Raw genomic sequence first — 14,986 nt, forward strand, 5'->3', positions numbered from 1 at the left:
TTTGTTTAAATTAAGTTAAATTAAGTTGTCATTAATGACAACACTTTATTTGAAGGGGGTTGAATAAGACTGACATGGTACTGCCATATACATCTGTCATGAACATGAAAAAGCCTTCATGAATATTTATGACTGTTGTTATAAAGCGTCATTCGGTAAATTATGACACTTTTAATACAATGTTGACATTATTCAAAATGTCTTTGTTATGACAATTTGACATTAACCAAGAAATTATTACTGATATAAATTTGTTCTAAAAGTATTACTGATTGCACTTTAGAAATTAGGTAACTTTATGTTATTAAAGGTAAAGTTTAAACAGTAATGATTTCTTGGTTAATATCAAGTTGTCATAACAAAGACATTTTGAATAATGTCAACTTTTTATTAAAAGTGTCATAATTTACCAAATGACGCTTTATGACAACAGTCATAAATATTCATGAAGGCTTATTCATGTTCATGATAGGTGTTATGTCATGTTTATGACAGTGTCATGACAGTCTTATTCACCCCCCTTCAAATAAAGTGTTACCGATTTGAGGAACTGTTTGAATTTTATGGTTTTAACATATGAATTTGTCTTTTGATGCAACTTCCACTTGTTTGAGCTTACGGAGAGGAATGTTCCTTTCAACCCATAAATTTAGCTCTTAATGTAATTTTTACATGTTTGGCCACATGGAAAAGCATACCACTCTCAAGAAACATTCTTTCTTGGAGCTCGACTTCACCCTGTGTTACATCTGTTTGTAATATTTAGATAAACGGGTGGGCGAAATCTCCCATAAACCTATAAATGAACAATTGGTCCAGTGAACAGGAACACTTTTAAACTTTAGAGGACCTTGCTCTTACAAATACAAATGACAGACATAATATTTAGATCTAAGATCTTTTTTTATATAACATTAACAAATTGAGGAACTTTGCAAGGAAATAAAAATGACCATTTATGGTAATGCAGTTATCTCAACAGAAGCACTTTATTGTAGGATTTTTGGAAAACAAAAAGAGAGCATACCTGGATTTATCCATATCATTACAAATGACACAATCCACTAACCAAATGTACATGAAACCTTAAACCACTTAAAGTCTGAGATGTTAAAGTTACATAGCAGGTGAAATAAGAGAAAATATTTTAGGCCACTTTCGTACTGAGATATTTCTCAAAGCCCCTCATTAAGCACTCTTGCTCGAACATTTACCTCGATCAAAGTCAAAAGAGTTAGAAACAATATTTTTGTCCCTATATACTGACTTGATTTTCACTACTACAACCTTACTCATTTCAGTTCATTTTAACTGCTAACATACAATGAATTTCAAAATTCAATCTATGTACAAATAAAGCACCTTAAAATTTGAGAGTTTATGGAAACAGTTCTTTGTGTTTAGCAAGTGCTATCACAATATATTCAGGAAACAACACTCTGGATGTATCGTCTGTAAAACACCAGTTTCAGCCTCCATGTATAACTTCACCAGGAAGATATCCTCATCCGACCACTCTCAGTTCCTTCCCCTCCTCCTGTTGCCACCTAACAGAATAAATGGAAAAATGAATTACTGTTTGTTGCTTTGAACTTAACTTTGCTCAACTGGGAAACACAGTAAGTATTGCGTCGCAGCTCAGAAATCTTTATAGTCTGATCTCAGTTCTTTCCACATGACAGAACCAAGCTCAGCACAGCAAGAAGGTGGGAGTATGGCTGCCCCCGCAGAACCTCAAAACCTGTATGAATTATGGACCTCAGACAGACCTCACAAAAAAGTTGCACAAAATGCAGCTGCACAGACATAGTGAATGTCAGCTTAACATTTAGGTAAGCAATGTGCAGGCAAGCATGTTGAAATAAGCAAGAAGCCAAAGATGACATTAGAAATTGTTTGACTTTTTTTGGAAATATGCTCATGTGCTTCCTCACCGAGTTCAAAGAAAAAAAAAAAGACTGATACGATCCCTGCATCTGCATGGAAAATGTGATTCAGCACTCCACTGGCTTAACTTAGCTCATGAACTGGAAAGTGATGGAATCAGCCAGGGTGCACATCAGAAAGCACCTACCAGTAAACCCCAACTTTATTTAGTATTTATTCAATTTGTGTAGACTAACAAAAAACAAAGGTTTTGCAGTAGGTCTTACTATTTAGCTTTAACTGCTTTTCCCAGTGAAATTACAAGGCAACCTGGGGTGATACAAAAAGTTAATCTGCCTGCTCCTAAACAACTAAACATTCTTGCTTTGCTTTATTTTCTATTCTATGCTTCACATTTACCATGCACAAATGATTTTTCCCCAAGTAATTTTAAGGAAAAAGTAAGCACTTTGAGTTGATTTCTCAAAAAGTCAAACCATTCCATAAATAACACCCAGAAGGACTGATGGGACCCAGTACATATATGATGCAGGGCAATACAATCATGTGACACAGATGTAGGAACATACATGACATTACAGTCAACATTAACTCAAAGACGATGTTGGGGTTCCCATTTAGATTGGGTAAAATCTGTTTTTTTCCTTATTCTTTTTATTTATTTTACCTACAAGTCTTCTTGCATTAGGTCTTCCTATGAAAGGGAAGCAAGCATACACACTCCATATTAATAAATAACACATTTTTTGAGTTAGTGAGTTATGGGAGATAATAAAACTCACTTTGGATCAGTCCAGCAAGTTGCTCGGCGTCAAGGTCTGGGTTCCCTTCAAAGGTAATAATCCTTGAACGGTCAACTCCTGTTGGAAAAAAAGAAATTTTTATTTGAGTAATTATACCACTTAAGTCATAAAATTAATGTTTAACAGTCGCACTCCTGTACTTTCTAACTATCATGTTGTTGTAAAGATAAAGGCTAAAAAATACAGTAAATGTCCTTGGACATCTACGTTTACGTCCATTTACCTTCCAGGCCAATGTTTGTGGAGCCTGAACTGGTAACCCTGGAGCCTGAACTGGTAACCCTGGTGATTTTGCGGACAGAAGGTTCAATGACCCTGGTAATTGTAGTGGTGGGCCTCTCAATAACCCTGGTAATTGTAGTGGTGGGCTTGTCAATAACCCTTATCACTTTTTTCTCTCCAGGAGCTGCAAAAAAAGAGATTGTTTCATTACAATGAACTTTGATGAAAATATATTTATGCTTGTTTGAGTGCCATGATATTGTATCAGAACTTTTACCTTAGCTAAACTTTGGCATCACAAATTCTTATCATATTGTCTCCAGCGATTACTTTCCACAACATTTTAAACATCCATACATTGTGATGTGATTACACTTAGAGACGTCTTGATCGTATTCACTCAATGATTCAAGACTGTTTTTTTTGTTTTTTTTATCACATCTATCTGTTGTATGTATACTGTCAGTGATTTCATCAAGAGAAAAACACACTGACCCATGTGTCCACATTGCAATGAGCATGGTTTAAAACCTGTGCTAAGGGCCACAAGCTTTTCTTTAACATTATTTTTTTCCACCCTGTGTAATAACATTGATGGTAAGAGAGTTTGCCTCATCTTCCTGTGTTAAGAACTTCTGCATCAACAAGTCATATCAAAACAGAGATTAAATTTCCTAAATTTAACCTAACACTAACTAGTGTTGGAGGAGAATATTTAGGCTAACTTAAAGAAAAATAGGTTAAGCAAAAATATCTGTTGGATTAGTATTATGGCCCAAAAAATTCTAGCTAACATTAAAATATTGCTATTTAGTAAAAAAAAAATATATATATATATATAAATATATATATATATTTATTTTTTTTTGGAATTAAAGATTACTTTCCTTTCTAGTTGCATTATAGATTTCTCCTTAAACAAAATGAATTACATGATAATAAAAGGGTTTTAAATCATAATTACATTGATTGACAACACGTGTGATGATCTTCTCTAAAACAAGAAAGAAAAAAAAATATTTATTTTAAGAAAAGACATTGAAAATTCAAAAATGTAAATAGTACTATAATATGTAAATATTATTACTCACTCATAAATGTAAGAGGTATTTCCTGATATCTGTATCCTGAAACAAACTGTAAAAATATGATACAACAACTGTATCAGAATAATATAAAAACAATCAATCCTAAGAGAAATTAAGTAAGGTGGTTCGGTACATTATAAAGCTTCAAGGCACATGTTTTCATTACAAAAACCAACATACTGTCTTATTTAAACACTAAAGCTTTGATAAAATCTTAATTCACCTTGATTTGTATGTAAGTGATGAGCTTCTTGAGTATTGAAAGGAGTTCCTGATTCCCCACAGGGATGTCTGGAAGACAGCAGGGGTCGTTAACCACAATTAAGCTTTTGGAGAAAATAAAAAAAAAAAACATGTGCATGTCTTGACAAATAAATTAATGGAAGGGAAAGTTAATAAAGCTGAATAGACAAAATTCTCACCTTCGGGGTATAAGATTTTGTCGACAAAATGAATAACACCATTTGTGGCCATCTGATCGGTTTCTGGGAGAAGCACGGAATTCACTTGCACAGCGTTATTCACCTGAGACAAACAGTTGAAGCATACATAAACCAGAAGATTGTGGTATGATTGACAGAAAGTAACATTGATCTCCACGATAAGTCAATAGCTTGCTTGGCTGTGGTATCACAATTTAAAATGAGATTTTCTGAGATATGGAAATTTCCACAACGATAAAAACAACAACTGCTCAATATTCAGAACACTACTAAGATATGCTGTCCTTAAAATTATGCATAAAGGTCAAGTTTTCTTTCGTAAAATGGTCCAGTGCTAAATACCTACAAATTTTAGCTGAAGATTGCTTCCTTGGAGAGATTTTAGAAGATTTGTCACGCCGCCCTCCAAGCCACCTCCAATGACGATACCGTTACTTAAGTGATACAGAAGAATTGTCTGGAGTGCATTCATGTTACCTGAAATAAATAACGGCAAAACATTATTTGTTGAGGGATTTATGTGATTTTCAACTGCCAACATATGTGCTGGAGGGAGGTATAATAAATGGTAAAGTCATTACAGCAGATGTACCTTTCAACAGGTTCAACTCTCTTTCAGTCAAAGCAGCAAACGCCTTATCGCTGGGGGCAAACAAAGTAAAACCTCCCTCTTGTCTGAGCAGGTCCGTCAATCCAGCTGCTTCCATTAGAGACAAAAAGATCCTGTAGCACAAAGAAGAAAAAAGTTGGCTGGTGTAGAAACCACAGAGGGCTGATGAATTGCACTGACAGCACTATTTTCTTTTCCAAGAGTGCTTAGTGAATTAAGCGGAAAATAAAAAGTGGTTGAGGAAAATGCTTAATTTTAACACCAAAATCCACTTCTACCAAAATTGCCCAGGACTTACTTAAAATTTCCGTTTTCAGTCAGAATCTCGAACATAGATTTTTCTGCAGGCATCAACATGGTCCTCATGAGATGAAGGGCTCCGTTGCTCCCTTCTTTGCTGCCTCTTATCAGGCAGGAATTCTCAATGCACACAGCCTGCAGAGAAAATCCGCAGGATAAAACCAAAGGATTGATGGGGTTTCTCTAAAATACTGTGATTAATGGAAGTATGACATAAAGGATGACGTGTTTGACTAGTGGTCTAAAGCTCTCATTTTTGGGGAGGACTTTGGTGAAGATGACGCACCGTGCGGTAAATGAAGACCCTGAGGGTCTTTCCTCCAATAGTCTCCAGCTGCTGGCCATTATACAATTGTCCAAGACCAAACTTATTCTTTAGGACGTGGTTCTCCAGGATGATCTTAAGCTCGCTTTGATCCATGGACATCACTTCGTCTGCAATTGAAAGACATTTTCCCGTATGTAAATAAACACAATTCACAAGTGCAAGTAATATTTTTGCTAAATTTGCTCATCATCACCACAGCTTTCACTAACTTCATGGGTCTGTAGCCAAACAATTAGTCTGTTTGCTTTAATTTTAAAGAGCCTTGTTTGCTTCTGTTGAAGACTCGATTCACTGAGAGTTTGTCTTTGACAGAAACCTCATTTTGCCTGGATTGATATATGTAAAATATCTTAGAACTCTTGAGTGATGTTTATATTTTGATTTCAAATCTTTCCAAGTAGAGTCATTGCAAAGAGTTTTCTGATTAAAAAGAATCGACTGTTTGCTGTCCTATATTGTGCATCTGAACTATACGTTCTCTCGCTTTAAGAACATTTCTATGGACATGTCTCCATATCCATTTAAAAATGATCAACAAACTCGGAGGAAGAATGCAAGAAAGAAAACACTGTTGCTAAAGGAGGAGTTGTCACTTTAGACCTTTTAAGAACTGCAGAAGAAAGATGCCATACATGGTATAGCAAGCTGTTTGTGACTCACCAGTAAAGGCAGCATTGAAAGGAGCCAGCAATGTGTACTCAGCGTCTGCTCTCATTTCAGCGGAAAGGCCCAGCTCAGTGATCATGTCACCAAAGGTTGACTGTGAACTTCCCAACAGTTCCATTACCTGCTTAGCTTAAAAGCAAAAAATAAATAAATGAATACATAATTGAAACACAATTGAAATATAAAAAAAAATAGATAGAATAGGAATAAACAAAGTGTGCTAAAGTAAGCAGATTAGGGGAAACGTTGATCTAACCTGAGTCTGGAATCAGCACTTGGTCAATAAGGTGGATGACACCGTTGGTAGTGACAATGTCCTTCTTGAGTACCATCTTAATGCCGTTAACTGTTAAACTGTCTCCATCGCAACCTATTTCAATGTTGTTTCCTTCCAGGGTTTCATAAGAGGTTCCTGCCATGATGGCTTCAGAGCACTGGACTGAGCCCAGGAGATGGAAATTCAAGAGCGCTGAAAAAAAAGTTGGAAATTATTTCTTTAAGCAGTAAGACATTTACAGAATGGATGGAGATTCATATTAAGCTAAGCAGATAATACCCTAGAAACCTGTAGACCCTTTTGGACCTTGGATGTCTTTATAATTATAATTAGCTCACAATCAATTTGATGTCATTGGCAAAGTTAATGGGCAAGAGAGTTGTTGAGATATTTTGTCAAGTAGTTCCGTGTGCTCATTAAGACATCTGCTTCCTGCTACTCAGAGCCTTTACAAATCTTATGCCAAAAATGTTGAACAGCTCACTATGTAAAGCACATGTGTCAAACTCAAGATCCAGAAGACAAATCCGGCCTTTGTATGTGGCCCAATAGACGGACATATAAATAGAGGCTTCAAGATAACGGTTGTCTGCTTAAATATTATTTTATCAATCAAATCAAAGCAGTTGTTATACTTCCAAGTTACATCAATCTGATGCTCAGTATTATTTAGTTTTAAGGATTACTAATAAAATGCAGAGACAACTGTTTATTAATATTTTAACGGTTTGTTAATGGTATTTTATCAATGCATTCTGTCTGCCCTTTGAGGACATCCATGACTTTGCTATAGCCCAAAATGAAAATGAGTTTCACACCCTAATCCGAAGGCTTTATATTATAATTACTGTAGTGCTTACTTTGTCACTGACAGAACTCCATAAATACTTCTAAAAAATAAATACAAGGCATTTAAATTTGAGGAAAAGTTTTTTTTTTTTTGATACTTTATAGCTAAATGACGTTCTGATCAGAAGTTTTTAGACATTCCTTACCAGCATAATGTTTTTACTATGGAATGAATGAGTGAAAAAGGCAATCAAATCCAATCATTTTTAAACAAGAATTTGGTGCATAAGTTTTAATTTGTTCTAGGTGTTCTTTTGTCCAAACAGCATAAATCATACTGGTTCAAATATGTACATGTAGCGAGGTGAGAACAAGCTGTTATAAGTAATGAAAACATCAAGTATAAAAATAAGCACCTCAACATGATTTTTTTTATCTTTAATTTTTCATTGTAATATTATGAACGTATTACTTCAGTTATTCGGTGCAATTCCATATTCAACCACTAGGGGGCCTGTCGTGTTGGCGGCATAGAGAAGGTTGGGCACACAGAAGAAGAATAAACTTTCCTAGCCTTGGTGGGTGTTTTCTTGTTTTTTTTATTGGAGTACATTTGCCTGTTTTCTTCAAATTGAGGGTGACAGGTTTTGTCAAATGTTTAACGGTTGGACACAACACAACAAATGATCCAAAACACATACAAAAAAAGTGGTTTTAGAAAGAATAAAACAGGCACATTTTTAGCTTGGGGTTTCCCTGAGTGTATTGTAAGCCTGGCAGGCCACCAGGCTTTACTTGCCTCCTCCCTCTCCCCATGAGGCCAAATGCTTGATTTTTTAAAGGGCTTTTCATACACCAGTAACAGTGTCAGTAAAGACGGATTAAGCTAGGTTTATAGTTGACTCATTGAAATGTGAGAAGGTGCACAACATTTGCTCCATCCCTGCACCTACCCATTAGCCTAACATGCTATTATTTCCAAATTACAATACAGTACCTGTTCATCATGTACCTCCAAATTTTTGTAACTTCTCACGTTTTAACACAAACATGTTGGTGGAAAGCCTAAATGAATTTAAACAGTTATCTGCCAGAATCTTAATGGTTACAGAAAGTAAATTTATCTCAGTTGGAAAAATAAGTATTGTATTGAATCACCAAAGCTTTAATTAATGACATCCATGCCATTAACAGGTTTTTGTAAACCTCAGAGAACTGTATGCATATCACAGAACCAAAGTGGTTTTCCTTATTTGAAATGATCAAATTCAAGATTTTAAGTTCCTTTTCTGAAAACCATCCTTTCCATTAAATTATGCAGTTTAACTTGTTTCAGTTGACAATTGTTTAATTTACCTCTCAGGACATCTTTGTCACTTAAAAGTCTTTCCATGGTATCGCCACCAATCTTGTCAAAGGCATTGTTGGTTGGAGCGAAGAGGGTGTAGAATCCTGGCTGACCCAGTTTTTCCAGCAGTCCAGCAGTCTGAGCTACATCCTAACAAGTGGTTTCAGGAACAGAATTGTGATTTAAAAACTTCAACATAAATTTTTTTAGAAATATGTATAGTGTGTGCACTTACAGCTAGCGTTGTCAAATCTTCCTCAACCTCAATATAATCCTGGATAGTGCTTCCAACGCTAGTGATGACACGATCAATGACATGAACAACTCCATTGGTTGCAATCTGGTTGCCATAGATAATCCTAGCACAGTTTACAGTAACCACCTGCGAACAATGTCAGTTTTCTCAGTAAACCTCAGACAATCTGTTCCAATGCAAGACCTTGTCGCAATACTACGACATGTACTACATAGCAATACTCACCCCATTGGAATAATGGTTGACATAGAGACCAAGGTCATTGTACATAGAGGTCAATTTCAATCCATTCTTTAGATCTTTGGTTAGGAGGCGTTTGTTGACCATGTGGTAGTGCAGAGCATTGAAGAGTTCAATGTTGACGTTGCTGACCAGTGCATTCCTTATCGACTGTAAGATGAGGAAAACAAAGTGGTCAAAATGCGATAGAAAGGACAGCAAGTTAAATAACGTTTGCTTTTGTCCTTACTCACCTCATCCAACAGCTCCCAGGCATCATTGCTCAGAGCAAAGAAAGTGAAGGATCCTGGTCCCTCAATCTCAGGTCTGAGCTTAGAAATGTCCGCATAATTTTGGGTTGAAGTAGCCTGAACAAGAGCCAGACTCCCATACACGTGGTCGATTGGAGCAACTGAAAAACAAATGTACTTTTTTTGAAAGGACAATAAAAAGTTGCAAAGTCACTCCCAATTAATTGAGTGTGATTTCAAAATTAATTCACATCTATTCTCCAAATAGATTAAGGACCTCCATCTAACTTTTATCCACCCAGTTAGTCCTATACCTGCAGGGCAGCCTGTCATGCCTTCAAGCTTGATATATCCTGGACAGCACTCATACAGCACAGTCCTGCAGAGAACGCAGACAAGCATACAAGTCTAAACCATGTGTATATCACATTCTTCAAAATAATGCTTGCAATTACTTTTTCTTTCTTTTTTTTTTTTACTTTTTTTTACTGAGTTATATAACAATTTTGAAAGCTGTAATGAGTTGTCTGTTTTGGATTAGGTTGTCTGTCTTTAAGAGGATTCTTCTGTGTTTGCAGATGTAACTCATTATCTACCGAATAATCTCAACACACAGTGCGATCCAGAAGTCTGAGCCAAAACCTCAGGGGAAGGGTGCCTTGAGGATACTGCTACCATTTCAGTTGTAGATTATTATTATTTTGTTATATTTATTTATTTTCTTGCCAAGCCTTTGAAGACAACCATTTATTTTGAACTTTTACTGACATTGGACTAACCTTATACACGTTGGAATGTTTGCCAATAAAAAGTACTTGTACGCATAAAAATGATTCTTTATAAGCTGTAAAAAATAATATAATGTTTAAAAAAGTGATCTCCATAGTTTTCCATTTTTTAATAAGTCTCAAGTGAGACTTATGAAATCTCAACACACAAAAGCACAAATAATTCACAGTAACCCTAACCCTAGCCCTGCCAAAGAAACAATGGATAATTTGTTTATTCCACGCTCATTTTGCCTGACACTGCAATCCGAAGAGAACTGTAAAACTTAATGTGCAGCTGTGAGACAAATACGTGATTTACACCAACGCGATCAGTCATGTCGAAACTGCAACTCTGACTCCACCTACAGTAAAGCTACTATGTGATGATGTACATTTTACCCCACATAACTCCCAGGTATTCAACAATAAAAGGACCCTGAAGAAATGAGCACTCCGGATGCAGCTATTAAAGAATAAGCAATGCCACATGCTCCTAGGGATGGCTGAGGAGATCATTAGAAGAGATTTCTTAGGTTTATTGTGAGGGAAGATGATCTTTACCCAACTTCAGCTTGACATAATTAAAGTTATCATGACAAATACTAAGAACAATGTTAGGCTTTTATGTTTTAAAAATAAACCACTTGCTGTTGGATCAACAGACATATTTGTGATTCAGCAATGATTCAACAGAATTTAATTGGAGACATCAATTGCTCAAAATTAGGAGTTTTCTTTCAGGAAGTTGTTGAAAATGTGCATTCCATTAAAGCTCCACATGTGTTCTCCAGTTGTAGTGGACTTCTATAGCGAGTATTAAATTACAGTGCTGCACTCACGGTATGCAATGTTCAAAAAATGAACGAATAAACCAAAAAAAAAAACATGTAATAAATGTCTGAAATGTTGCCCGCTAATATAATTTTATTAAATACATAACGATCAAATAGCTCAGAGTTTATAAGCATGGAGATTATTGAGGCACACTGCTTAATTCACTACAAATATTTTAAATCATGCAAAAACCACTGCTTTGAGATCATGGCCAACTGCATGTATATAACATCTGTATTTAAATCAAGGTTGAATAGAGTTGCAGGGACGGGGATGAGCTCACACAAGCCCCGACGGGGCAGAGTCAGCAAAACTTGTTATATTGCTTTCCCACACAAAGGGACTGTGTCTGGCAATGGGCCTGGAAACTTTTGACCATCAGCATCTTTAGGAAAATGCGGCACTACTTCAAATTATGATAACTTTATTGTAAAGTTTCCCCTCTTTAATGTATGTGTCAGTATTGTAATGTAATACATCACAGTCTGTCAGAGAGCTTGGTAGTAAAGTTTTCTTGGAATCAGACTCACTTTGAAAGCACAAATGTTCCCTTTGGGAAAAGAACAAATATTTTTGCTGGCCACAAGAGATTAAACCCAGTTGGAACAATATGAAAAGAACAATTTAAACCTTACTGCCTGGACTTCTGCTGTCCAGACAGCATTAGTCCTGATGCACAGTTGGTGTTAACATTTATTTAATCTCATGGAATAGCTGCTTTTGTTAAAATGTTGGGCTTTGCCAAATTTTCTTACACTTTCTATCCTATTCAGTTTCATTCCACTTTCAACAAACTTTGTGGTTCTCTATTTAAATAACTTGGTTCAGACCAGGATATGACTGAAACAATATTTTTAAAATAAGCAATGGTTTAAATTCAGATTTAAGTACGTTGGCAAAAAAAAAAAAAGAACACGCAAAAATGTGCTTAAATGTTTGAGTTTCTACTTTCTCACATTAGTCAGTGTACTTTTACTTCCAAAAGTTTCCAATTAAACTAATATACTCTAGTGAATGTAATGTACGTGGGGTTTCATATGGGTGAGTTTTCCTTTTCTTTGCAAGGAGGGCTTTGGTAAAGGATTAGATCTGTGGGGGTTGCCAGAAGGAGGGGCTCACCCAGGGTGCCATTCACATTAGGACCGCCTCTGTTAAGAACAGCTACCAACTATAAAATGAAATGTTTGGTAACTAGGGAAAACAAGTCTTAAAGATCCACCAAAACATAGCATGGCTTAGATTTAAGTTTAAGTTGCAATGTGCTGAGCCAGCAGGACTACTAACAAAAATAAAAAGGGGTTTTAATGACGGCGCTTGATGGGTTTCCATTCATGAATGCATTCACTATTCTGCAGCCACATCATATCCTGGAATCAGTGGTTCACCGCTGTGGCACCCAGCGACCACCGGGCTTGTAACATTATGAAACCCCCATTGAAGTTTATGGGATCAAATAGGATTGTCTTTGAGGCGAAAGGTTTTAGGACTGTTTCTATAAATGTGTTGTTCATTCTACAAACCAGTGCAACTCAAAGTAACATAACAGATGTTGTGATCTGGTACTGTGAAGACATCCAAGTTTCCATGAAAACTACTGAAGATGAAACAGGAGAAGATGGGAGAGCAAGACGAAATGGCAAACATGTTTTCAGAAACAAACAGAGCAGGTAACTTTATTTCCTAAACTTGAATGTCATTTCTTTAAACAGGATAACCAACTTACGCTTTCTTTCCGCAGATGGACCCGTGGTACCAATTACGACAAGTACTAAAGTATTTCTTCTTTGTCCCCATAACTTGCTGAAGTGCACAGACATTGGGTCTGGTGAAATTTGTTGGAGAAAATGCGACAAGAATTATTAAGCACATTAGAGTAAAAGTTGTTTTTAAAACCAAAGTATTCATTTTGAGAATGTGGAGAAAAAAAAGAAACTGCTCTATATCAAACTTTCAAATATGAATATTTAAGTTGGAGTAGGTAAAACAAACATCAGTCTCTTTTCAGCAAAATTTTGATGCAGGAACAAATACGAGTTTACATTTTTTTTTTTTTAAATGACATTCTTTGACAGTATATGAAACTAAATTGTAAGAAAGTACATTTTCTTGAGAAACAAACATAAATGCACAAAAATGACTGGCCTCAAAAACTGAAGATTCATGCATGTGCAGTGAAAAATTGAGGTATCTGAGGTTAGCATTGCAAACAAGCAAAATTTAAACATTAAAAAAAACTATGTTGTTTGACTTACCCTTCTTTTCTTGCCCTAATGCGGCTGTGGGTAACTATTTTGTCATAAGCTGAGGAGTCAGCATGATCAAAGGTAGAGAGCACAAAGAGTGCGAAGGCAGCCACAAAGAGGAGCTTCATTCTTGATTCCTGAACTCCCCTCTAGCCCAGAGTAAAAGGAACACAGTCCAAGCTGGAGTTTATATAGCCTGAGTCTCACCCTCCACTCTAGGAGGATGGTTGGATTTCTGATATGCATGAGCAACACAAACCTTTCCAAATGCCATATCTCTCCAGTTTGGCACTACAAACCTTTCACTGTGGTCTATAAATTATTATTTGTAACATTGTTTGTAAAGGAATTATGGTATTTGTGGAGCAAAATTATCTACAAATCCAAAGTGCAGATGTTCTTTTTTCATTTAGAACTGACGTTTGTAAACTTTTTCAAAATCCAAATCAAGGCTTTAAAGGTATGAAACCACCAGCAAAAGCACACAAACCAAATCCTTTGGAGCAGTTATTTTACTTGGAATTAAGAATTTGTATTTACTTAGTCTATAAAAAATGTAATTTGTGAGGGAAGCAAAAAGCAATGGAGGGGGAAAAACCCCAAACACTTCACATGCTGTTTGGAGAAACACCTCTAAGCTGAAATGTTTACTTACTTCAGAATGCAGTTTGTTCCCCCTGGTGGCAGAACAGAGTTTGAACACGTTACTTTTGCACAGAATTCTAGTGTTTTTTCTCCTGCCAGAATATTCAGAGTGAATATCAATTACAGGTTTCTTTAATTACTTTGATCAAATTCAGAAGTGTGGTGCAATGCTGAGGGTCACTGCCAAAATCTATTATTTTTTATTTAAGGAAATAAAAACATTTTAATGATGACCATTCTAGATCAATTCCAGATCATTCTGCTCATCACAATTTCCACTGTAAAAGACACAGAGTCTTTGTAAAGTAAATCCAAAAGCGGCTAGGTCACATTTCAAAAGCAGGGTCAACACTGGCATTTTTGTGTGAACAAATGACGTCTTAAGTACATCTGTTTTGATAAATCAAAACTCAGGAAATTACTGTCTGTGCAACAGCTCAGGTATGTAAAATCCCAATTTATGCACAGATTGAGAGCATGTGTCAAATGCCACAAAATGAGAAAACGTGTTGAATCAGAATATTTAAAAAAATTTGTTTCCCCACATTGCACTGGCATCATATGCTTAATATTTGACAAAACTTAGGAGTATTGATTTAGATATCACTATAGTTATATTTAATAGATTTGTGTAATCTAAATGAGATAGAATAAGCTGGTTTGAATTTAACTGTTTTGGACTTTTAAAATTTATTGCAAGGTACTCTAAGAAGGGGGTTCAAACTCAAATTTAACAAAATGAAAATAAATTTTGAGCTCCATTTATAATTAGAAAGTCCATTCTAGATCTTTCCATTTTCTGTTCTGAGGTAATTCATCAGATCATTTTTTCCATCCAATGAAAGTGTCCTTGCACTTCCCAGATACCTCAAATGTGTAAGACGGCAATTGTCCTGATGTGTGTGACATCGCACTAAACACAACTTTACATATACAGCGCAAAGCCATGAGTGAGAACTATTATTGGCCTAGCTTGTGTAGTACCCGTTTATCTTTAAAAATGAGCA

At 35.8% G+C, this 14,986-nt stretch overlaps 1 protein-coding gene across 3 annotated transcripts; it reads right to left on the reverse strand.

Annotated features, from left to right (window-relative positions):
* Nucleotides 1-965: 965 nt before the first annotated feature.
* On the reverse strand, nucleotides 966-13,502 carry postnb (periostin, osteoblast specific factor b). Of its 3 annotated transcripts, XM_008426305.2 has the most exons (21): nucleotides 13,344-13,502; nucleotides 12,815-12,913; nucleotides 9,802-9,866; nucleotides 9,491-9,648; nucleotides 9,243-9,407; nucleotides 8,997-9,143; nucleotides 8,770-8,911; nucleotides 6,604-6,816; nucleotides 6,342-6,476; nucleotides 5,640-5,788; nucleotides 5,352-5,488; nucleotides 5,036-5,166; nucleotides 4,790-4,920; nucleotides 4,423-4,525; nucleotides 4,224-4,291; nucleotides 4,004-4,049; nucleotides 3,877-3,906; nucleotides 2,914-3,096; nucleotides 2,670-2,747; nucleotides 2,555-2,581; nucleotides 966-1,547 (listed from the first exon to the last, which is right to left on the reverse strand). In XM_008426305.2, the coding sequence occupies exons 1-21, from the start codon at nucleotides 13,460-13,462 to the stop codon at nucleotides 1,519-1,521; spliced, it is 2,355 nt and encodes a 784-aa protein (XP_008424527.1). In that variant the 5' UTR covers nucleotides 13,463-13,502; the 3' UTR covers nucleotides 966-1,518. The 3 variants fall into 3 exon arrangements, with proteins under 3 accessions (XP_008424527.1, XP_008424529.1, XP_008424528.1); XM_008426307.2 differs by lacking the exon at nucleotides 3,877-3,906; XM_008426306.2 differs by lacking the exon at nucleotides 2,555-2,581.
* Nucleotides 13,503-14,986: the final 1,484 nt, after the last annotated feature.

This window comes from Poecilia reticulata, linkage group LG13, assembly GCF_000633615.1.
Source record: "Poecilia reticulata strain Guanapo linkage group LG13, Guppy_female_1.0+MT, whole genome shotgun sequence".
In the NCBI taxonomy this organism is placed as follows: domain Eukaryota; kingdom Metazoa; phylum Chordata; class Actinopteri; order Cyprinodontiformes; family Poeciliidae; genus Poecilia; species Poecilia reticulata.